Here is a 25,950-nt window from a genome sequence, read left to right on the forward strand (position 1 = left end):
TGAGCGAACGGATGCTGCCTCGATGATGGATCAATCGCCTCGGAACTCTACTCGACCAACAACTCCGACACCGTGTCAGCAATGTTGTTTTGCGAATGCAACTCTTCGCAAGCATCCTCGCACATCTCAAGGTCAAATCCATCCAGTAAGCAGTTTTACGGCATCCAAATACCTGGTTCAATGCAAGATTCGGGGAGTTAGCACAATCAAAAGGTACCCTTAATTTAAAAAAAAATACTTACTCCTTTTTCTCTAAGCATAAGTCTTTTGCTGCTATTTCTCCGGGTCGGAAATGGTTATAGCGGTAAACGCACTTCGGAAGGAATCGGTCAAGAAAAATTTCAAATGGGCAGCAGCGGCAGCGAAAGCAAGCCAGATAGGGTGAAGAAAAGCCCCAAGAAATCGTTCCCTCTCCTTTGTTCTGCTATTCGTAAAGCTGTTTCTTGACCCCCTTCCTTCTGATCTGCGTACTAGCCTTATGCCGGCAAAGCAGCCGATTTCTCCAGCTTTGATCACGCACTTTGTCCGCACACACCCGGAGGTTCGGAAGATGCAGTTTTCCACGGTAAACACGCGGGACAGAAGTCGCTGCGGCATTTCCGGCCTACTAAACTTCTTTTGAACATGATGTTTTATCAAGCATCTTCCAGCACGTCGCTAAATAATTGTTTGTTTATGCTTTGATTGAAAGGAGAAAACGTGCATGGCCAAAACTGCGTGAAAATTTTATTTATCAAAACAATAAAACATATTTTCGTTTTGATGGTTGAAGTTTATCAAAACGATAAATCAACGTTATCAAAACAATAACTTTAAAATAGTGATGTTGATAATGTTATTTATCAATTTGATAACCCTTAATTTTTCTGCGTGTAATAGTAAAACGAAAAATATAACAAAGATGAAGAGCATTTAGCCATACCACTTAGAATGTAAAGATATATTTAATTGAAAAAAAAAACTTTTGACTCTTCCTGACCGTTGGTTTGGAATAAATTGCGCTTTTAAAATACTCACTAAATTTCCATCGAAAATGTTTTAAACTAGTTTTTCATTTAACACAAAAAGGTGATCTGCCAATATGATGTGCTTGATGGAATTGAATGCTGATCCCCAAGTTCAAGTCCGAGAATAAATGTAAATCTTTTTGAAGAAAAAAAAAACTAAAAAAAGTTTTTATTTTCTGTAAATTATGACCGATGCGCATACGACCTTTCCAAACGCTACGCGCTAAAAATTTGGTTCGATTTTGATTTCACTCGCCTTGTATGTAGATGACATTGACAGTCGTGACGTAGCCGTGATTCGATGCTTTTAGCCGGTTTGCGACATTCATCTCAAAATTGAGACTGCCTGGTTAGCGTGTATCTTCTCTTACAAACACAGTCATATTTCTTTTACTTAGCTAAAATATGCTAATGCGTGAACAAAACAGTACGATACCGAGTGTTCAAAACATAGTGAAGTCCGTACTAGAAAAGATCGAACGAAATTGATAGTATTCACTTCTATTAACATATTTCATATACCGATCGCTAGCGGAATACCTTCAAATATATATCTGTAGAAGTACAGATCTGTAAAATTAAAGTGCAACAGTTTAACTGGCTTCCCTGCTTATCAATGAGAACGACAACAAATAACAAATCAGGCTCAATTTATTTCATTCAAAGCTAATCGCCTTAAAAAAAATCTTTACATATTAATTCATTCTTTTTTATTATGTTGTAGAAGCAGAAAACTAAGTCAGTGCAAATAATTTTTAAAACAATTCAATCTAGTCATTAAACATGGATGCCGATAGCTGCGAAATTGTTTACGGAACCCATGATGAAACCACGGTGATGTCGGAAAAGGTAATTGTAAATTCGAGCAATTCTCTACGAAATCGGTCTTTTTTCTTTAATTTTTTTTTAATCTGACTGAACTTTTTTGGTGCCTTTGATATGCCTAAGGCTGCCGATATGACACCATGGTATAACAAAAACTGTCAATGAATTATTTAGATAAATAAAATTTAATGAATTTGAGAATTAAAAATATAAAGCTGTGTCGTTTTTAAAGCTAACAAATTTCACAAAATGCTATCAGAGTGCTGATGACTTGCACGTTTAAAAGTATTCATAAAAAACCGTGATTTGAATCAAATCGTTATGTTCTTCAATTTTTTTTGTTAAACGTTTAAAAGTTTACGAAATGTCAAGTTTGCTTTTACGAATAATATCGTTCTTAGTGTTTTCACGAACACTTTTCCAGATTTTTTTTTATTGAGAAGGTCCTATAACATATGAAACACAACAGTTTATAGAATTGTGGGGGACGTGGTGTCGGAGACCGATTAAAGGCGCGATTTAGTGTTTAATTCAGTTCTTTAAATAGAAAACGATTCCGCGCGTTGCGTGCGACGCGAATGTCCTACTCTCTCTTGCCGTCTCCTTTTCTCTTTTCTTGACATTTGTAGTAGGGTGGTTCGTAGACGGATGGAGTCATAGGGTGGTCCTCGGAGCAAGACCCATAGGCGCCCCCCCCCCCAGTTACACCAACAACCGGACACGGTGGCCGGATTGTGTAACTACCGTGCGGTCTCCTACGTAGCTGTCGCACGTGTATGCCGGTTTAATTCGATCGATTGAGATTCTCTGTTGTTTTCCAGCGATCGAGACGTCGAAGAACTTATCCCCACGCTCCAAAACTTCAAACGGTCCTTCGTACGGTTGTTGTGAGGACCGTTTGGCTGCATCCACTCGGACAAACACCCGGCTGCACGACTTGAGGTCCTTGTGTAGAAAGACTGTCGGTTTCGCGTGATGAGACGATGGAGGCGACCAGATTTCAGAAAATGCTTCTTGCAGCTGCTTGGCGAAATCTGATCGGTCCACCTTCTGATCGGGAACGTCGAAGAACTCACCGGGAACGCGAAGAGCCTGGCCGTACACCAGGTCTGCAGCAGAGCACTAGACCTCAAGTAGGCAATTCGTAGCCCAAGTAGCACGACGGGTAGATGATCGCACCAGTTGCGTGCGCCGCGACTCATCAACGATGCCTTCAGTGTTCTGTGGAACCGTTCCACCATACCGTTGGATTGAGGGTGGTATGCAGTTGTCCGGATGTGATGGGAACCCAGAATGTACGAAAGCTCTCGAAACAAATCGGACTCAAACTGTCGACCTTGGTCCGACGTAATCGTCTCCGGTGCGCCAAAGCGTGAGATCCATTCCTAGGTTAGGTCTTTAGCGACAGTCGGTGCAATCATATCTGGTAGAGGGATCGCCTCCGGCCAACGGGTAAAACGGTCAATTATGGTCAGCAGGTAACGGTTTCCGTTCGATGGTGGAAGTGGGCCGAGCAGATCGATGTGTATGTGCCGAAACCTGGACTTCAAAGCTGCCCAACGGAGAAACTGTGTGACGGTTTACCGTCGACCGCTGGCAGTCCACACAAGCTCGAACAAAACTGGTGACATCTTTGGCCATGGACGGCCAAACGAATTTTTCGCTGACAAGTCTCCGGGTTGCTCTATCAGTAAGCCAGTCCGTGCAGTTGGTGCAGAATGCTGTTGCGGTGGTTTGCTGGAATGAAGGGACGAATACGATTTTTCACTGACACGTCGCAGTAGACAGGTCGCGATGTGTTGGGCATGTGGACAGGTTCGATTTTCAGACTGGATGACGTGCGCAGCTTCTGCAGCTCCGGATCTCCGACCCGATCGTTGGTGATTGCGTTCAGATCGATTGCCGAAATCGCCTCGATTCGTGAAAGTGCATCGGCAACAGTGTTGTTAATCCCAATGATGTGTTGAATGTCTGTAGTAAATTGCGAGATGTAGCGCAGATATCTGTCCTCATGTGGCAGCCTACTAGAAGAGTTCGAGCCCATAACGTGTGTTAACGGTTTATGGTCCATGAAAATGATGAATTCACGCCCTTCCAAGAAGAACCGGAAGTATTTGACAGCAAGCTTCATGGCGGTTAGCTCTCTGCCAAATGTTGAGTAATTCCTCTGCGAGTCCGAGAACTTCTCGGAATAAAATCCAAGGGGCTGCCATGTTCCTCCAGAGAGACGTGTTCGAAGCATCGATCATTAGAGCCAATCGTTTGTTCGAGTCGGGATAATGCAGCAGTGTGATATCCGCCAGCGAATTTTTGCACCGAACAAAGGCGTCCTTGGACGCGTCACTCCATGGGATCTTCCTGGTGTCGTTTTTCCGGTTGTCGGGAATCAGAGAGCGAAGCAGCTCAGCCTGAGTGTCCACTGCCTTTGATATGAACCGTTTGTAAACGTTAAATAGGGCCAGGAACCGACGCAGTTCCTTGACGGTTGTCGGAAGCTTGTAGTCAACAACAGCTTAAACCCTAGTTGGCAGAGGACGAATCCCGTTTTCGTTCACCAGGTAGCCGATCAAGTTTGCGTGCAAATAGAAAATTTACTCAGCGGTATGATTTTTGAAGTATTATTTCAATAAGTATTGAATTTCATAAGCACAATAAACAATTTATTTTTATTTTATTATGTATTTCAATATCAACTTAAGGGTGCACAGCAGCCAAGGAAGTTGTTGTTTTTTTATTCCAAAATTGTCAAAATTACGGATTTAACCCTCCAACAATATGATTGTAAAAAGAGTCAACATCTGCTTGATTTTGTTTTTGTAGACAGTAACTTTAGGGAATAAATAACCGACAGTTCCCATAATTTCGAAGATACTAGAATTTGGGTACCGAAAATCGTGGTGCAAAAAGCTTAGCTTGATGTGCGCCGTTAAAAATAAGAATACAGTTCAGACTCGATTATCCGAAGGCCTCGGAAAAAATAAAATATATAAATATTGAAATAAAAAGCATTTGCATGGAAAAATTGTTTTAAAATGCATTTTACACTAGTTCAGTTGTTTTACAATCATTAGTTTAAAAAAAAATTTAGATTTGACGAAAACTAAAATTTTAGCGAAAAAAAATAATTAACATCGAAAATTTTCAAAAATTCAAATTATTTTTAAATCAACCCAAACATGCTAAAAATGATTCCGAACGCAGGTGAATGGACTAAAATTGATTTCAGTTGATTCCACTTAAACTTTCATTATAATTTTGAAGTCTTTTGAAAAAAAATTGCCCCCTGATTTTTCGGGCCAATTTCGAAACTTTAAATAAAATGTGCACCAGCCTAAACTACTTTAAAATGATTTAGAATTATGAAATCTCATATGGCGATCAAAATGGCTGAAATTAAATATTGAAAAAATGCACTTTTAAATTTAATAAGAGCAATCAACCACTCAACAGTGACTAAAATTAAGTCGCAGAACTCGAATTTGATGTTAAAAGTAAGAAAATAAAAAAATAAGAATTGTTTTTTATTGTTCAAACCTTCGCATAATCGAGACGGACTCGACGGACTGTTTACAATTTTTACTGTAAAACATTTGGTGTAATCTGTTTTCAGTAGTATTTTATAAGATATTTTTTGGCTTTCTCAGTCAAACAAATTATTAAGGACAAATTGCTATGAAACTTTGTGTTTGTGTTTTTAAATCAGATTTGAGTATGTACTTTTGCATAATTTTAAAATGTCGGAAATATTTGGTATTTAAGATATTTTAATATAGTTATTTGGGAATCTTTCAACAGTTAAATAACTATCAAATTGTGTTCAAATTCAGAACATTTGAAAAAAATATCTTTCTTTTAAAATTTATTTTGAAGTTGTAATTTAAATTTTAAATAATTTCCAGATATTTTAAAATTACAATATTTTCAGAGTTCAACTGCATAATAGTCATTTCAATACAAACAGTCACTTTTTATTTTTATTTAAACACAAAAATTGAGTTTTTGTTGGGTTTTATTTAATTCTTATCTGAAAATTCCGTAAACAAAAGTTGAACTGAATTTTGACTGTTTCGTTTGTGTTGTTCAGAAAATCGGAGCACGGCCAATTGATTTTTTACCATTCTGTGTTACTCAAAATAAAAAAAAAATCCAAACATGTTTATTTTTTCTTTTTTTTAATAATTTGGCACGGCTCATGCAAAGGATGTATCGAGAATTATGTTTATGTTTGCGCGATCTGGGAGTCGCGATGAGGGGTTGAAATACAGGCCAACTCAGAGGGGTTTTTTTTGACAGTTACATTTTTTCTAGAAATCATCCCATCAATACCTTAATCCTTGCCGAAGATACTAAATTGATCAGCAAAAAATGTTTTAAGGTACCGATTGTTTAAATATATGGCACTTTTTCTCTGGAAGAATCGTTCTTCTTGAATTTACAAAAGCTTTTTCAAAGAAAACTGAAGAGTATTTACACAAATCTTTTCTACCCATACTCATACCCAACATTGTAAATGCTATTTCCTGCTTTCCAGTAATAATTTATGTAATTCTTAAATTTAATACCAAACGATTTTTTATTGATTTTAAGTTAAGAAAAATTGTGGAGCATGGAGATGAAAAATCACAAGCATTATGGAAATTAAGGGTTTGGACTAATAACTGTTAAAAACGGCTTCTTACTTTTTGTACTCAATTTGAAAGCTTTCATGAGAAATAAAAATATTGAACCAAATGTATAGTGTATACGTTGTGTATGGGTTCAAAAAGTATGTTGATACTAACGTCAGTCTATAAAAAACATTGTAATTTGATTTAAAACTATATGGAAAAATTCCTTCTGGCCTCGGGAGAAAACCGGGAAAAAACCGGGAAATTAAAAATCCAAATCTGATGGCCACCCTGTTATAAATTAACAGTTTATTCTTGAGACAAAATTTAAAATTCCTGTTTATAAGTGGATACAAACATTTAATATATTTGTTACATTTAACCTGTATACTTTCAATGTGAACCTTGTAAGTAAGGTTTTTGTCAAAAGCAAGTTCAAGATATTTCACTTGATCCTCCCACTTTAAATTTACCTCATTCATCTTTATAATGTGATGACCTTTTGGTTTAAGAAAATCAGCCCTTGGTTTGTGAGGGAAAATATTAAGTTGATTTTTTGCAGCACTTGGAGTAATTTTCCATTCTTTCAAATAAGAATTGAAAATATCCAAGCTTCTTTGTAATCTTCTTGTGATGACACGAAGGCTTCTACCTTTAGCGGAGATGCTTGTATCATCAGCAAAAAGTGATTTCTGACATCCTGGGGGCGAATCAGGCAAGTCAGAAGTAAACATATTGTATAAAATTGGACCCAAAATGCTTCCTTGAGGGACGCCAGCACGTACAAGTAGTTGATCAGATTTGCTATTCTGATAACATACCTGCAGAGTACGATCCGTCAAATAGTTTTGAATAATTTTCACGATATAAATCGGAAAATTAAACCTTTTCAATTTCGCAATCAAACCTTTATGCCAAACACTGTCAAATGCTTGTTCTATGTCTAGAAGAGCAGCGCCAGTAGAATAGCCCTCAGATTTGGTGCTCTCAACAACTGATGAATGCCTAAGGCGAAATCCAAACTGCTCATCAGCGAAAATTTAATTTTCATTAATTTGCGTCATCATTCTATTAAGAATTATTCTTTCGAATAATTTACTAATAGATTAAAGCAAACTAATGGGCTGATAGCTTGAGGCTTCAGCAGGATTTTTATCCGGTTTCAAAATCGGAACTACTTTGGCATTTTTACAACTACTGGGAAAAAATGCCAAATCAAAACATTTGTTGCAAATTTTGACCAAGCTACTTAAAGTTGCTTCAGGTAATTTTTTAATTAAAATGTAAAAAATGCCATCCTCACCAGGGGCTTTCATATTTTTAAATTTTTTGATAACAGATTTTATTTCATTCAGATCCGTATTAAAAACTTCATCTGATGAAAATTCTTGTTCAACAATATTCAGAAACTCTATTGAAATTTGATCTTCAATAAGACTCAAAACATTTTAGTTGAAATTATGAGCACTCTCAAACTGCTGAGCAAGTTTTTGAGCTTTCTCCACATTAGTTAATAAGATATTATCACCATCTTTTAAAGAAGGGATTGGTTTTTGAGGTTTCTTAAGAACCTTTGAAAGTTTCCAAAAAGGTTTGGAATAAGGTTTAATTTGTTCGACATCTCTTGCGAACTTTTCATTTCACAGGAGAGTGAATCTGTGGTCAATAACCTTTTGCAAATCTTTTTGAATTCGCTTCAGTGCAGGATCACGAGAACGTTGATACTGTCTTCGACGAACATTGGAAGCTGAAGATCGTCATCAATAATGGGAGAATCAAATTTGACTTGGACTTTAGGAATAACAATATTCCTAGCATCCAAAATTGCATTAGTTAAAGATTCCAAGGCTGAATCAATATCAGCTTTGGTTTCTAAAACAAAATCATGACTTAAATTATTCTCAATATGATGCTGATACCTGTCCCAATAGGGGGATGGCGGCGCTATTTTTAGACCACGTTTTCTTCCACTTTTTCTCATCTAAACCGACTGCTTTATCGACTTCATTTTGCTAGGCGAGATAGGACGCCGTCTATTTTTAGACGATGACTCAGCACTTTTCCACTCTTGCACTTACAAATACCAGGTGGCAGCACGATGTAACGCCACGTCCCTATTAGCTTTGTGGTAATTAAACACAGAACTATTGCCCAGTCACGACGTTCTAGCAGGATTCTGGCAGAGTTCTCACAGAGCTGGATATTCTTACAGCATTCTAGCAGAAATGTTCTACCGTTCTAGCAGGATTCTGGCAGAACCAGCTCTGCTAGATTATTTCGTGACTGGGTGGGTCTGGTAACTGCTTCATGAGAAAGTGAGAAAGTTACTGGAAGGTGATCAGAATCAAAATCAGCATGAGTCACAAAAGGACCACAATACCGACATTGATTTGTCAAAACCAAATCAATTGTTGATGGATTTCTAACAGAAGAAAAACAAGTTGACCCATTCGGGTATAAAACCGAATAAAGACTAGAAGTGCAATCTCTGAATAGAATTTTATCATTGGAATTTACTTCTGAATTATTCCAAGATTGGTGTTTGGCATTCAAAATCACCGATGATCAAAAATCGAGATCTATGCCGAGTAAGTTAATTCAAATCCCCTTTGAAATAAGTGGTTCTCGCAGCAGCAGCAAGTCTACGTGTCGGAGATGTTCCGCCAGCAGCAGGAGCTGTACAGCGGAAACAAGTGGCTCTGGGCGCCTGGTGTTGTTTGCGACCGGGTTGGCCAGGTGATGTATACCAGCTTCTCAGTCGTGCAGATTGGGATCCGAGGACAGATGGAGCAGAGAAGCCGAAGTTGCCCCTCGACATCCTGCTGGATTCCTGGAATCTGTCGAAACCAACACCGGCTGCGGACCCAACAACACCGACGGTCTTGGACGCGTCACTACAGTCAGCAAGTCCGGATCAACGCTCGTCACCTGGTGTCCCAGAATGCTCGCCATCCATGCCAAGATCACCCGAGCAGGTTGCACCACCTGAAAGCGAGCCTGCGTCGCTGGTACCGGTTCTTCGTCGCTCTACACGAGTTCGAAAGAAGCCTCAGCGGTTCAACTCGTACCAGCTTAACATTCCAACGCCCAAGGCTCCAAAAAAGTTGGAACGGTAACTTCAACTCAATGGTTCTCTGTCATAACTCAACCAATCAAGATGATTCTTCTTTCCAGTGATTTGTTAGGATGTCTAGATGATTCTAGACTTTTGCAGAACTTAATTTGATCCAATCTGTAATTTTTGCGATCAAAAACATCGTTCCAACTTTTTTTTTCGCGTGTAAAAAAAAATCGCCAAAAATTCCGCGGAGACAGTTGTTTTAAAAAAGGTGGAACGATGTTTTTGATCGCAAAAATTACAGATTTGATCAAATTAAGTTCTGCAAAGTTCTAGAATCATCTAGACATTCTTACAAATCAGTGGTAACAAGAATCATCTTGATTGGTTGAGTAATGCCCGAGAACCAGCGAGTTGAAGTTACCGTTCCAACTTTTTTGGGAGGCTTGGGCGTCCGTGTAAGTTGGACATGCGTTGGGCGTTCCAGTGTTAATTGAGAAGGGGGGATGTTGGGACAACCAAATCAGCGATGGTCCCCACCAGTCCGCACGCCGCTGGACTCGAACTTGGCGTCTGGGACGCCCAGGTCACAACGTCACCGCATACGTAGAGGAGGTTCCGGTTGTCAAATGGATTCAATAAAGTTTAATTACTTACAAAATAACACGTTGTTTTATTTGTTGGACATTAGGGGAGTGTGGGGTAATTTGGACACCCTAAGGAAATCGCTCTGTCACGGGCTGTATGGATATTTTAAAGTAATGTGGATGACACCAGAGGATAATAGAGACCACATTTGACGGAAAAATATCATTCATTTCGATAAATTTTGATGAAAAACCCATTTTTATCGAAAAAATAAAAAGGTGTCCAAATTACCTCCACATTTTTGTGTGGGGTAATATGAACACCCCTATGGGGTAATTTGGACATGCCTTGTGGGGTAATTTGGACATGCCTTGTGGGGTAATATGGTCATACCTTGTGGGGTAATTTGGACACACGTTGAAGAATAAGTTTAACATTTGATTTTTTGAGCATGTTTTTATCCTTCAACCTGGTTTTGTAATTGCTTTATATTTTGAAGTGTTGTTTTGCTCACAATATTTCATCAAAGGTTTAAATAATGATTTTGTGATAGAACTATAATTCAATAGGAAGATAACAAATAGTTCAGTGTAGTATACATAATTTCGAGGGGGACGTCACTCCGCGATAATTCACTAAAACGCACAAAAACGAGCTCGAATAACATCAACGCTACTCATCGTACCGAGTTTTCACCTATCGCCACCAAAAAGCAAGTTATCGCAAGTTAACGCGCGTTAAAGCGAGTTAAAGCGGTCAGCGTCTGCTCGACTTTTGAACCAAACGAAATCGATCTTGCAACCTTGCCGTCTTGAATCGAGCAGTTTTTGATCGTGTTTGGCAACTCGTTTTTTTTTGTTTTGATTTTTTTCCCGCAGTTTTCGCGGAGAAAATAAACACAGCAATCTGTGAGTTTTTTTTATTGCTAACGATCGGAAATGTTGGAATTGTTTACTTCTGTGTCAATGTCGGTTTCAGCCCACTCGGTGGCAAAATCGCTGCAGGTTTGTGCCGCTCCGCTGGGAGTCCCCTGGAGCAGATCAAGAGCAGGTGGAATCGTTCCGTTTGCTGTGCCCGACGATGAACGAGTTAAGTTAAAACCCGCGGAGTGAAACTTGCAGAACCGGAACCGGAGAAACATACAGGGATTTTTGGACAATGAGGCAAGAACGAGGATGGCGAACTTGCGTCGAGACCGAACGGGACCGAGCGGACTAAGATCGAGAAGATGATGTGTAAGAAGCAGTACTGGAACCGCATGAATTAAGATAAGCTGATCGAGGAGAAGTACGTGCTGCACATCAAGAACTCGGTCGATTATCTGGCTCGATCGTTCCTGCAACCGCCGTAGGATGTCGGGGTCAATCTACGCAAAAGTGGTGCCACCGACTGGTGCTTGCTGCCGTAGGCTCACATCCACACCTGAACCGGTCACACCAAGAACATTTCTGCTATCCAGTGGTCCCTCAAAATCGGCCCACCTGCTGCTGTACTGCAGCATGGACGACCGGATCATGATCTTGAAGGTTTACTACCAGCGGCATTGCTTGCGAACCTGCTCCGGGCAGGTTGTACGGGAGGACTCGGAATACAAGAGCTTCTGACTAGAAGACCAAGTGAGTAGATTCAACTGAAAATAATTGGATAAGAAACCTCAAATTTCATTTCTCTTACAGTGGGACACACGTCTGGGCTCGGTCAAAACGATCACCTTCGTCGATGATAACCGGCGCTTCATGACAACCTCCGACAACGAATGCTTGCGAGACATTCCGGTGGATATGGACACGCCGATCCAACGATGTACTAGATGCCCGCAGGTCAGCCTATCCCCGAACGGCTAGTGGCTCGCCTTCCAGAGTTTGGAAAACAAGAATTGTCGTGCTTCTCCAGCTCCTCGCGCATACTATTGGCCACACGGGTGCGTCCAAAGGAGGTCCGCTGTTGAATCTGGACTTCCGTGAGGACATCACCAAAAGGAACAGCTTGCCTGCACCGGTGCTGGCGGAATTTAACAAGGGGGCCATTCCCGAGCCAACGGCACTCATCGAAGGGACCATTCCGCGCAGCGAGATGACCCATCTGCAAGTCCAAAGATCTGCAAAGTGCTGCTGCAGTTCCGTCTGTGCCAAGTTGCCGACCTTCCTAAAGTTAAACAGGGCCACCAAGAAAATTCTGCACTTCGCCGATCCGTACTTCACTTACGGCTACCTATCGCTCAAGACGATCCACAGTCCGGCTTCGTCAAGCACCGACAATGCTGCATCACGATCACGGACAACTTCAAGATCAAGCGTTGGACGCACCCAACCATCTGGGCAGTATTCCGAGAAAGAATCGAGCAGCGTTCAATAATGGTGGCAACTCCAAGCTGGACGTTCCCGAGTCACTGGTCTCGCGCATCAACTTTCGCACCCGATCCCGCTTCCGATCTACCACGGCCCCGGTCTGTTCCGTTTTCTCCTCGAATAACTGATGTTTTACAAAAGAAATCAAAACAATTATAAATAAAGAACTATTTATTTTATTCAGTTCAGTTTCCTTCAACAAATGATTAGTTTGTTAAAAGAAAACACACCCTATCCATCATACATAATTTACTATTGTCTGTTGCAATTACAATACTTTGTGGAGGGGGGGAAGGGGGGGGGGCGTTAATAGCCACTACGCCCGGCAGTTCGATGCAGACGCTTTTTCCGCCGTGAACCTTCTGGTGTTTTTGCCGGATGTTGTTTAAGGAACATTCGCTTGGCCGATGTTTGAACCGAGTTTTCCAATTCCAAGAGAAGGTTAGACAGCAGCGACGGATTAATCAAATCCGCGTCCGCGAAAATTCTTGTGATTCTTGGGAATGTGGTACGAGGACACGTGCGGTTCGTTCAGCAACAGTTGACTGCCAATCGTATCTATCTGGTTCGCTCCAGGAAGCTTTGACAGGACAGGATCCGATCCGATTTTTGGGAACCTTTCACCGTCCAGAACCCACTAACACAATCTGTGGCTTCAACTCCTTTCGTGTGACCGGTGGGCTGCAGGTTTTGCCCTCCGCAGGTTCATCGTCGTACATAACCGTTGGCAAGCTCTTCGAACTCAACACCGGCCCCATCGTGCGAAACAAAGCACGTCTGTTTTCATTCATGTTCCGTCCGGAAGCTGCACTCGCTGAAGCCGCTGGTGTCCCTCTTGACCAGCACAACGCGGCGAGAATCTTGCTTCCTCCACTCCGGGCGCAAACGTTTTTTTGACCACCATCCGTCCGGTGACGGAGAAAAATTGAGCAAAACAAAGTTCTCGCTGTCAAAAAAATCGAGCAGTGTGAAGCGAGAACGCAAGAAAAGGTAAGCCAAAAAGCAAGTTATCGCGGTTAACGCGCGTTAAAGCAAGTTAAAGCGAAAAGGTGAAAGTGAACGCTGCAAAGGTTTGAAAAGGAAGCTTTATCGCTCGGTTAGCACGGAAGTGACGTCCCCCTCGCATAATTTAATCATTAATACTGAAATGATTTAAACATTGATTCTGGATTAGGCACAAGTATAGTTTTTAGTGAATAAGGTATCGTTTATGTTTATATAAATCAATCTTTATATAGAATTTATTAGCCTGAAAATATCATTTTGACAAAGGACTTTGTCTTAAAGCTCTATCTGCGGTGTCAATGCAAAATTTTTCGAAAATGTAGCGTTACCGTCGCAAGCCCTCGGCGTGACATTCTGTTTCTGTTGCGTAGATGCCGTGAAAACTATTTAAGCTAAAAGTTAGCCTCTGGAGGATTTAGTGTCCATCAGACTTTCATCAAAGACGGACCTTACGTTGGGAATTTTATTGCTCACACACACACACGCAGGTGGTGCACGAACTTGAGAGGAGGTCCAAGAAGTTATTGACGGTAGCCAGAACGGTCACCGGAATACCGAAGTGATTGGGAACAATTTGGTAGGATATCGGCCACACCCGGAGTGGCCAGTGCCCTGTGGGAAGGTTCTACCGGGAGGACATTTACGGAACCATACAAATTTGGGCAATATGGGTATCAAAATTCATGGTTTTTGATACTGGTAATGAAAATGACCATTTTGGCAGGATTGGCCACACCCGGAGTGGCCAGTGCCCTGTGGGAAGGTTCTACCGGGAGGACATTTACGGAACCATACAAATTTGGGCAATATGGGTATCAAAATTCATGGTTTTTGATACTGGTAATGAAAATGACCATTTTGGCAGGATTGGCCACACCCGGAGTGGCCAGTGCCCTGTGGGAAGGTTCTACCGGGAGGACATTTACGGAACCATACAAATTTGGGCAATATGGGTATCAAAATTCATGGTCTTTGATACTGGTAATGAAAATGACCATTTTGGCAGGATTGGCCACACCCGGAGTGGCCAGTGCCCTGTGGGAAGGTTCTACCGTGAGGACATTTACGGAACCATACAAATTTGGGCAATATGGGTATCAAAATTCATGGTTTTTGATACTGGTAATGAAAATGACCATTTTGGCAGGATTGGCCACACTCGGAGTGGCCATTGCTCTGAGGGAAGGTTCTACCGGGAGGACATTTACGGAACCATACAAATTTGGGCAATATGGGTATCAAAATTCATGGTTTTTGATACTGGTAATGAAAATGACCATTTTGGCAGGATTGGCCACACCCGGAGTGGCCAGTGCCCTGTGGGAAGGTTCTACCGGGAGGACATTTACGGAACCATACAAATTTGGGCAATATGGGTATCAAAATTCATGGTTTTTGATACTGGTAATGAAAATGACCATTTTGGCAGGATTGGCCACACCCGGAGTGGCCAGTGCCCTGTGGGAAGATTCTACCGGGAGGACATTTACGGAACCATACAAATTTGGGCAATATGGGTATCAAAATTCATGGTTTTTGATACTGGTAATGAAAATGACCATTTTGGCAGGATTGGCCACACTCGGAGTGGCCATTGCTCTGAGGGAAGGTTCTACCGGGAGGACATTTACGGAACCATACAAATTTGGCAATATGGGTATCAAAATTCATGGTTTTTGATACTGGTAATGAAAATTACCATTTTGGCAGGATTGGCCACACCCGGAGTGGCCATTGCCCTAAGGGAAGGTTCTACTGGGAGGACATTTACGGAACCATACAAATTTGGGCAATATGGGTATCAAAATTCATGGTTTTTGATACTGGTAATGAAAATGGCCATTTTGGCAGGATTGGCCACACCCGGAGTGGCCATTGCCCTGAGGGAAGGTTCTACCGGGAGGACATTTACGGAACCATACAAATTTGGCCAATATGGGTATCAAAATTCATGGTTTTTGATACTGGTAATGAAAATGACCATTTTGGCAGGATTGGCCACACTCGGAGTGGCCATTGCTCTGAGGGAAGGTTCTACCGGGAGGACATTTACGGAACCATACAAATTTGGCAATATGGGTATCAAAATTCATGGTTTTTGATACTGGTAATGAAAATTACCATTTTGGCAGGATTGGCCACACCCGGAGTGGCCATTGCCCTGAGGGAAGGTTCTACCGGGAGGACATTTACGGAACCATACAAATTTGGGCAATATGGGTATCAAAATTCATGGTTTTTGATACTGGTAATGAAAATGACCATTTTGGCAGGATCGGCCACACCCGGAGTGGCCATTGCCCTCGGAAAGGTTCTACCGGGGGGACATTAATCGAACCATACGACTTAGGGCAATACGGGTATCAAAATTCATGGTTTTTGAAACTGGTAATGAAAATGGCCATTTTGACTGGATTGGCCACACCCGGAGTGGCCAGTGCCCTCGGGAAGGTTCTGCCGGGGGACATTAATCGAACCATACGACTTGGGGCAATATGGGAATCCAAATTCATGGTTTTTGAAACTGGTAATGAAAATGACAATTTTGACCGGATTGGCCACACCCGGATTGGCCACACCCGTAGTGGCCAAACCATGAATTTTGATACCCATATTGCCCTAAGTCGTATGGTTCCATTAATGTCCTCCCAGTAGAACCTTCCCGAGGGCACTGGCCACTCCGGGTGTGGCCAATCCAGTCAAAATGGCCATTTTCATTACCAGTTTCAAAAACCATGAATTTTGATACCCACCCCAGTAGAACCTTCCCGAGGGCACTGGCCACTCCGGGTGTGGCCAATCCAGTCAAAATGGCCATTTTCAATACCAGTTTCAAAAACCATGAATTTTGATACCCATATTGCCCCAAGTCGTATGGTTCGATTAATGTCCCCCCAGTAGAACCTTCCCGAGGGCACTGGACACTCCGGGTGTGGCCAATCCAGTCAAAATGGCCATTTTCATTACCAGTTTCAAAAACCATGAATTTTGATACCTATATTGCCCTAAGTCGTATGGTTCGATTAATGTCCCCCCGGTAGAACCTTCCCTCAGAGCAATGGCCACTCCGAGTGTGGCCAATCCTGCCAAAATGGTCATTTTCATTACCAGTATCAAAAACCATGAATTTTGATACCCATATTGCCCAAATTTGTATGGTTCCGTAAATGTCCCCCCAGTAGAACCTTCCCGAGGGCACTGGCCACTCCGGGTGTGGCCAATCCAGTCAAAATGGCCATTTTCATTACCAGTTTCAAAAACCATGAATTTTGATACCCATATTGCCCCAAGTCGTATGGTTCGATTAATGTCCCCCCAGTAGAACCTTCCCGAGGGCACTGGCCACTCCGGGTGTGGCCAATCCAGTCAAAATGGCCATTTTCATTACCAGTTTCAAAAACTATGAATTTTGATACCTATATTGCCCCAAGTCGTATGGTTCGATTAATGTCCCCCCAGTAGAACCTTCCCGAGGGCACTGGCCACTCCGGGTGTGGCCAATATCCTATAAATGTGGTCCCAAGCCCATTGCCCCAAATCATTCTGGTCCGGTGACCGTCCTTATAATCTTCATAAGAACAGAATTCCTCCCAATTTAGTGCACAAACTGTGTCTTTCAATGTGTGCGTGTGTGTGTGTGAGCAATAAAATTACCACCGTCGATCCATCTCTGACGGATTTTCGGTCAAAACTATCTGTTCAGAGGCTATCTGTTAGCTTATATAGTTCGCATGAAATGTGGCAACAATGGTGCAACATTCTCGCGTGACAGTTCCAAGAAAGCAGGAGACGAGGCAAAATTTGCACAATGTTGCCACATTTCATGCGGACTATATAAGCTAACAGATAGCCTCTGAACAGATAGTTTTGACCGAAAATCCGTCAGAGACGGATCGACGGTGGTAATTTTATTGCTCACACACACACACGCACACATTGAAAGACACAGTTTGTGCACTAAATTGGGAGGAATTCTGTTCTTATGAAGATTGTAAGGACGGTCACCGGACCAGAATGATTTGGGGCAATGGGCTTGGGACCACATTTATAGGATATTGGCCACACCCGGAGTGGCCAGTGCCCTCGGGAAGGTTCTACCGGGGGGACATTAATCGAACCATACGACTTAGGGCAATATAGGTATCAAAATTCACGGTTTTTGAAACTGGTAATGAAAATGGCCATTTTGACTGGACCGGGGGGACATTAATCGAACCATACGACTTGGGGCAATATAGGTATCAAAATTCATGGTTTTTGAAACTGGTAATGAAAATGGGCATTTTGACTGGATTGGCCACACCCGGAGTGGCCAGTGCCCTCGGGAAGGTTCTACCGGGGGGACATTAATCGAACCATACGACTTGGGGCAATATGGGTATCAAAATTCATGGTTTTTGAAACTGGTATTGAAAATGGCCATTTTGACTGGATTGGCCACACCCGGAGTGGCCAGTGCCCTCGGGAAGGTTCTACCGGGGGGACATTAATCGAACCATACGACTTGGGGCAATATGGGTATCAAAATCATGGTTTTTGAAACTGGTATTGAAAATGGCCATTTTGACTGGATTGGCCACACCCGGAGTGGCCAGTGCCCTCGGGAAGGTTCTACCGGGGGGACATTAATCGAACCATACGACTTGGGGCAATATGGGTATCAAAATTCATGGTTTTTGAAACTGGTATTGAAAATGGCCATTTTGACTGGATTGGCCACACCCGGAGTGGCCAGTGCCCTCGGGAAGGTTCTACTGGGGGGACATTAATCGAACCATACGACTTGGGGCAATATGGGTATCAAAATTCATGGTTTTTGAAACTGGTAATGAAAATGGCCATTTTGACTGGATTGGCCACACCCGGAGTGGCCAGTGCCCTCGGGAAGGTTCTACCGGGGGGACATTAATCGAACCATACGACTTAGGGCAATATAGGTATCAAAATTCATGGTTTTTGAAACTGGTAATGAAAATGGCCATTTTGACTGGACCGGGGGGACATTAATCGAACCATACGACTTGGGGCAATATGGGTATCAAAATTCATGGTATTTGAAACTGGTATTGAAAATGGCCATTTTGACTGGGTTGGCCACACCCGGAGTGGCCAGTGCCCTCGGGAAGGTTCTACCGGGGGGACATTAATCGAACCATACGACTTGGGGCAATATGGGTATCAAAATTCATGGTTTTTGAAACTGGTATTGAAAATGGCCATTTTGACTGGATTGGCCACACCCGGAGTGGCCAGTGCCCTCGGGAAGGTTTTACCGGGGGGACATTAATCGAACCATACGACTTGGGGTAATATAGGTATCAAAATTCATGGTTTTTGAAACTGGTAATGAAAATGGGCATTTTGACTGGATTGGCCACACCCGAAGTGGCCTGTGCCCTCAAGAAGGTTCTACCGGGGGGACATTAATCGAACCATACGACTTAGGCCAATATGGGTATTAAAATTCATGGTTTTTGAAACTGGTAATGAAAATGGCCATTTTGACTGGATTGGCCACACCCGGAGTGGCCAGTGCCCTCGGGAAGGTTCTACCGGGGGGACATTAATCGAACCATACGACTTGGGGCAATATGGGTATCAAAATTCATGGTTTTTGAAACTGGTATTGAAAATGGCCATTTTGACTGGATTGGCCACACCCGGAGTGGCCAGTGCCCTCGGGAAGGTTCTACTGGGGGGACATTAATCGAACCATACGACTTGGGGCAATATGGGTATCAAAATTCATGGTTTTTGAAACTGGTAATGAAAATGGGCACTTTGACTGGATTGGCCACACCCGGAGTGGCCAGTGCCCTCGGGAAGGTTCTACCGGGGGGACATTAATCGAACCATACGACTTGGGGCAATATGGGTATCAAAATTCATGGTTTTTGAAACTGGTATTGAAAATGGCCATTTTGACTGGATTGGCCACACCCGGAGTGGCCAGTGCCCTCGGGAAGGTTCTACCGGGGGGACATTAATCGAACCATACGACTTGGGGCAATATAGGTATCAAAATTCATGGTTTTTGAAACTGGTAATGAAAATGGGCATTTTGACTGGATTGGCCACACCCGGAGTGGCCAGTGCCCTCGGGAAGGTTCTACCGGGGGACATTAATCGAACCATACGACTTGGGGCAATATGGGTATCAAAATTCATGGTTTTTGAAACTGGTATTGAAAATGGCCATTTTGACTGGATTGGCCACACCCGGAGTGGCCAGTGCCCTCGGGAAGGTTCTACTGGGGGGACATTAATCGAACCATACGACTTGGGGCAATATGGGTATCAAAATTCATGGTTTGGCCACTACGGGTGTGGCCAATCCGGGTGTGGCCAATCCGGTCAAAATTGTCATTTTCATTACCAGTTTCAAAAACCATGAATTTGGATTCCCATATTGCCCCAAGTCGTATGGTTCGATTAATGTCCCCCTGGTAGAACCTTCCCCAGGGCAATTGCCACTCCGGATGTGGCCAATCCGGTCAAAATGCCCATTTTCATTACCAGTTTCAATAACCATGAATTTATATACCCATATTGCCCCAAGTCGTATGGTTCGATTAATGTCCCCACGGTAGAACCTTCCCGAGTGCACTGGCCACTCCGGGTGTGGCCAATCCAGTCAAAATGCCCATTTTTATTACCAGTTTCAAAAACCATGAATTTTGATACCCATATTGCCCCAAGTCGTATGGTTCGATTAATGTCCCCCCGGTAGAACCTTCCCGAGGGCACTGGCCACTCCGGGTGTGGCCAATCCAGTCAAAATGGCCATTTTCATTACCAGTTTCAAAAACCATGAATTTTGATACCTATATTGCCCCAAGTCGTATGGTTCGATTAATGTCCCCCCGGTAGAACCTTCCCGAGAGCACTGGCCACTCCGGGTGTGGCCAATATCCTATAAATGTGTTGCCACATTTCATGCGAACTATTTAAGCTAACAGATAGCCTCAGAAAAATTCAGTGCCTTACGAGGTTTCGACAAAAGCGGATCCATGGTGGTAATTTTATCACAGAGAACAGATGTACAACTTAAATGGGAAAGTTGTGTAAAAACCGTTACGAACTATTTAAATTTGATTTGTGAAGCATCCGCTAGAGGCGCCACTGTTGACCCCGGTTCGACCAATTTGACAGATGTTTTTGACTGTTATCGTCTGTAAACGTCAAAGCCAAAGTAGAAGCAAAAAGAAGACTGAGTTTAAAAATGGGCCGTAGGTGTGAATTTGCGGGTTGTAGGAACGTTTCCGGCCTGTTCCCAGAGCGAAGAACTTATCATGGCTTTCCGAAGGATGCTGCTCTGTAAGCATTCTTGAAGATAGCGGAAACATCACATTTCTGAATGATTTTTTTATGATTTTAATTTTATCTTTTTCAACAGCTGTCGCCGGTGGGTGGCCAACTGTGGGAATCCGGAAGTTGACGCTGTGTTTCAAAAGTTTGGACAGACCGGTTTGAAACAGTGAAAAGTTTGTTCATACCACTTTTCGGAAATAAATAAAGTGCGAGAAAAAACGATTCATCAAATAATTTTCGAACAACAAATTTAGACCGGTTCCAGCTGCTGTGCCAAGGTCTCGAATCCAGGTAGCCAGCGGCCAGGTTTTGTCAAACGATGACTGCAGGAGTGGCGAATCGCGTGGGATACCTACTTCGGTCAACTGGGCCGAGCACGAGACCGTCGACCCGAGGAAACTCGACGTGCCCGACAAACCTAGTTTTCCTCCACAAATTCGTCACCTTGAAAGCGACAGATCAAGCGGTGTCCGCGGCGATGATCAAGGATCAAGTGGTGTATGCCACGAACAAGATCTGCTTACAGAGACGGACCAGATGGTCAGCTGGACCTATCTGCCCCATAACACCAACGAGTCGATCGGAATGCCAGATTAGATCATCGAGCTCGAGCTGCTCGAATCATCCGACGACGCTCCCACACATCATCTAAACCAGGTCCTCGAGAACGGCGAACCAAGCAACTCCCTGGAAGTCAGCACCCACGAGTCGATCGGACAGCCAGATGAGATCAAACCTACCCGCCTAAAGTTGACCAATGAACTCTGTTTTTTATTTGTAACCCTAGATTTTAATCAGCAATGAAGCTTGTTCTTTAATAAAACACAAAGGATTAAAAACACACAATGACTCAGCTTTTTAAAATTCTATTTTCTAGATGCTTCAAAAGTACATATCTCTTGCTTCATTTTGGGTGGTGAAAGGTTGGAGATGGTTTACCGCACTCTCCGAGAAGTTCCGGTTGATTTCAGAAGCGAAATCGTTCGCTGCCAATTTCGCAGCCCTTCGCTTAAAGTTGTTGCTGATGAACTCGTCATGGTCCTGCCTTGAAATCCCTTCGTCTTATGCAGGTTTGCCGATGTGGAACTTGTTTTTCATGTCGAACAGCTAACTATACGGTAAGGAATAAATCATTTTTGGCCATCTCCTCTTCGGTAGCCTGTGACGATAACAACTTGCCAGCGCACTGCACCACAACACCGCTCATCTGGTGACCGGGTCTTCGAAGTTACTGCTGGTTAGGCTTTTAAAGTTTGTTCACCTGTAAAAAGAATCACTCAGCCGCAATATTCTTTAATTTTACAATTTGCTGTGGCTTACCAACATTGGAAATTTCCTTAGAATTATTTTTTCTCCATAAAACGAATCACGAATCGCAGGCTATGTTTATGTTTACAATTCTGATTTGACATTTCATCACCAGCTTTGCTGACCTCGCCACCCCTGTGGGAATGTACGGCCGCAGGTACGGCCGATGCGGGGCTGATGGTCGTAAAATATTTTTCACTGGGCAGACACGCCATCTATGCGGATCTTTTACACCCTTTGTAACTTATTTTGGTTTGAATTTTTACACAGCTTTTTCAATGGATTTTCCTATGTGTTATACATCTGTTCTCTGTGATTTTATTGCTCACACACACACACACACACACACACACGCACACATTGAAAGACACAGTTTGTGCACTAAATTGGGAGGAATTCTGTTTTTATGAAGATTGTAAGGACGGTCACCGGACCAGAATGATTTGGGGCAATAGGCTTGGGACCACATTTATAGTAGAGACCCTAAATAGGGAGACTGGTCTAAGCTTGCTAAATCGATCTGGCAACGTATGTTTTGAGCTTGGCAACACTGATAAGTTTTGCTGGGCGTAAAGGCAAATGCTCGTTTGGATACGTCAAACTCGCGTCTGTTTGGGTACGTCAAATTCACTTCGTCCAGTCTCCCTATTTAGGATCTCTAATTTATAGGATATTGGCCACACCCGGAGTGGCAAATGCCCTCGGGAAGGTTCTACCGGGGGGACATTAATCGAACTATTCGACTTGGGGCAATATGGGTACCAAAATTCATGGTTTTTGATACTGGACATGAAAATTACCATTTTGATTGGACATTTTCCGAACCATACTTGTTTTGGCAATTTATTTCCACAGAGGTGCCAAAGATTGAAAACATTTTACAGGAATAAATTATTTAGGATTAAATACATAGGCAATGTTTTAAAAATATAAAATAAAATAGAATATTTTTTAGGAGTTTTGTACAAAGTTCTTTGTCATATTGGTCATGTAGAACATAACCACCTGCACCTTTTTTTTTAAATTTTACATTCTGTAGCCCTTCAAATTTAAATATTATTGTAAACCTGCATAGAAATTAGAAATGTCAAAGAAATTAACTAGAAGCAATCAACATTAGAGTCTTGTTGAACGCCAAACGTACAGTAATCAGATTTTCATTAATTCGAATATTGGAATAAATTTATCTAAATTAAAAAAAATAGGGGTTTCGTGAAAGTTCTCATTGCTCACATTCCTTTTTGATTGTTTTGACATATTAAATCCCTCTAAATTTATCTAAATCCCTTTAAAAACTCATCCAACCATGAAAGTTACTTTTTTGTTGCCTGACAGGTACACTTTCAGGTATGTCCAAATTATCCCACAAGCCATGTCCAAATTACCCCCATAGCATGTTCTATCATTAATTGCAATTTTTGATGATAAAAATGGATAAAATGAACAATTTTAATACGTACATATTTCTGGCATCGTCCAAGCAACCCCCTTAAACAAAAAATGTCCACTTTTTTGCCATATAACCCCTGCAAAACCTTATTTCCTAACCTTCAAATATTAGAATTTAAGGCCGTGCCAACCGGCCTTTGGAAACTTTTACATATTATACCAAAACTACTTAACCTATTCCAACTTTTTTGGTTTGTCCATACTCCTAGGCCATTACTAGTACTAGCCTTATCACTTAAATTGCCGTTTTCACTTTATATCCGAAGAAAATGTGTTTTTTTAAGGGGTGTCCAAATTACCCCCACTGTCCATATTACCCCAAACTCCCCTAAGTCTTTTTTTTTGTCTTTGCTTTTAATTTGTTAAATGTTAATTGTCTCTCACGTACGACAACGGCCACCGGGTGTACGTGGTGATACAAAAGTTTCGGTTATAACAGCAACATGTACGTTATAAACTCGTAAAAAGTTGAAAAATTCATTTTCTTTCGCTTTTAAAGAGCGAGCATTAAAATTCATAATATTGATGGAATTACTTAGATCCATGATTTAACTTCAGGGTAAGTGTTGGAACCCTAACGTATCTAGTGTTCCAGATACTAACAAACGCCCCCCGACAGCAGTGTGGTGAATTCGTACAAATGTCACCACACTGACACAAAACACTACGTAGGGATCTTTGTTATTGTTTTCATTTACTTACTGATTTATTGTGCTGTGATATTGTGAAATGTATCGTGTAATGCTAAGTGTAATAAAACGGTCTTTTTTAGGTCAACCTCCGACCAGGCAGGTCACCTGGCGGAGCCAGCAAACAACTTGTTTTTATTTAGTTCGCACTCTGGTCCGCTGGTTGTCCACTTCGTCTGCTGCTGGAAGAAATCGGTGAGTTGGTGGTTCTGGTCCCCGCGGAGTCGGCCCGTGGCCGAACAGTAAGAACAACATCATTGGCAAATTTTAATCCAATCTGGATAGCTTCCATCATGGTTGTAGCATTACTCATTGTTTGAATCAAACCAAACAGTGAGTTTTGAAAAAAAAAAAGTCAGTTTTTCAAACGTAACATCACCGAGATCAGAAGATCCCAAAGCGTTGCCAGCAGAAACATTTCAAATGTGAGGTACCTGTTCAATTTCAGGGAGATTGGTAGAGGATTTAAAATTCGTGGATGAACCCGAACCCGAAACGACGTTGGCATAAGAAATACCATTGTTGTTACCTTACTTTTGCACGGTAGGGGTATTTCTAGCATTGTTCGAGTGAGACAGCACGAACGTTTGATTTAAAGATGCAGGTACAACCTGACTTTGAGAAAATTTCGGTTTGGATTTCGGCTGATGCTTAGCACGAGAATCCAAAACTTTTTTTCTGATAGGGCAATCCCAGAAATTTGATTTGTGATTTCCACCACAATTTGCACATTTAAATTGGGTGACTTCTTTCACGGGACAATTGTCCTTGTTGTTAGAAGAATCCCCGCAAACCATGCATTTTGGAAACATAGCGCAATGATCAGTACCGTGACCTAATGCCTGGCAACGCCGTTACCGCCATGTTTCTTAAAATGCTTCCACTTTACCCGTACATGGAACAAAAACTGAACTTTGTCCAAAAGTTTCAAATTGTTGATTTCATTTCTGTTGAAATGAATCAGATAAAATTGTGAAGTCAAACCAAAGCGAGAAATATTCCCGTTTGATTTTTTCTTCATTGGTATTACTTGGGATGGGGCAAAGCCAAGCAACACCTTAAGTTCGTTTTTGATCTCATCCACCGACAAGTCGTTGGAGAGACCTTTCAGGACCGCCTTGAATGGACGAGCATTCTTGGTCCCATATGTGTAGAAATTGTGTTTGTGGTTTTTCAAATAACCAACAAAAGTTTGGTGATCTTGTAAAGATTCCGTCAACAAGCGACATTCTCCTCTTCGACCAAGCTGGAACGAAACCTTCAAATACACAGAAAAAAAATGATGGTAATATTCATCAGGAAATGGTGACAGATTTTGTGGCAAAATAAATGATAAATTTTAACACAGAAAATGATGAATTTTCATCAGTTTTTGATGAATATTCATCAGGTTCACATTTTTACACATTTTTTTATGTAATATTACACAAATAAAGAGGTAATATTCAACCTACCAAATTTTCAACATTCCAAAATTCAACTTTTTTTTTCTGTGTAGCAAGTTTCCTTGCAATTCTTCAGTTGCGTTCGAAAGCTGGCCAAATTGGAGACGGAAGTCACTACAATTGGCGGAGCCTTTACTCGTTTCTCGACGGCAGAAGGCTCAGTACGAGGAGAAGGATCCTTGTCAACAGTTTCGGATAAAACACCAATTGATTCTGATTCTCACATTCAGAATCAGACCTCAGAAGAGGCTGTTTTCCTTTTCTATTTCCGTTAGCCGATTTAGCGTTCATTTTGCAAGCAAAGTTCTCT

At 42.0% G+C, this 25,950-nt stretch overlaps 1 protein-coding gene and 1 long non-coding RNA gene across 5 annotated transcripts in view; one reads left to right on the plus strand and one right to left on the minus strand.

The window, feature by feature from the left end:
• The first annotated feature begins 1,327 nt into the window (after positions 1 to 1,327).
• The window catches only part of LOC120429738 (JNK-interacting protein 3), a 67,724-nt gene continuing 43,101 nt past the window's right edge, over positions 1,328 to 25,950 (plus strand). The window contains exons 1-2 of one of the 4 annotated variants that reach the window (XM_039594793.2): positions 1,328 to 1,465; positions 1,732 to 1,856. In XM_039594793.2, the coding sequence (XP_039450727.1) occupies positions 1,791 to 1,856 (66 nt within the window). In that variant the 5' untranslated portion in view covers positions 1,328 to 1,465; positions 1,732 to 1,790. Of the gene's footprint in view, positions 1,499 to 1,731; positions 1,857 to 20,376; positions 21,868 to 25,950 lie in introns of those variants that run through there. The other 3 variants (XM_039594795.2, XM_039594794.2, XM_052711067.1) reach the window with 3 other exon arrangements.
• On the minus strand, positions 21,600 to 24,369 carry LOC120429739 (uncharacterized). The gene is made up of 2 exons (XR_005607472.2): positions 22,070 to 24,369; positions 21,600 to 22,010 (listed from the first exon to the last, which is right to left on the minus strand). It is a non-coding gene; the product is annotated as an uncharacterized LOC120429739 (long non-coding RNA).

This window comes from Culex pipiens, chromosome 1 (genome assembly GCF_016801865.2).
Source record: "Culex pipiens pallens isolate TS chromosome 1, TS_CPP_V2, whole genome shotgun sequence".
In the NCBI taxonomy this organism is placed as follows: domain Eukaryota; kingdom Metazoa; phylum Arthropoda; class Insecta; order Diptera; family Culicidae; genus Culex; species Culex pipiens.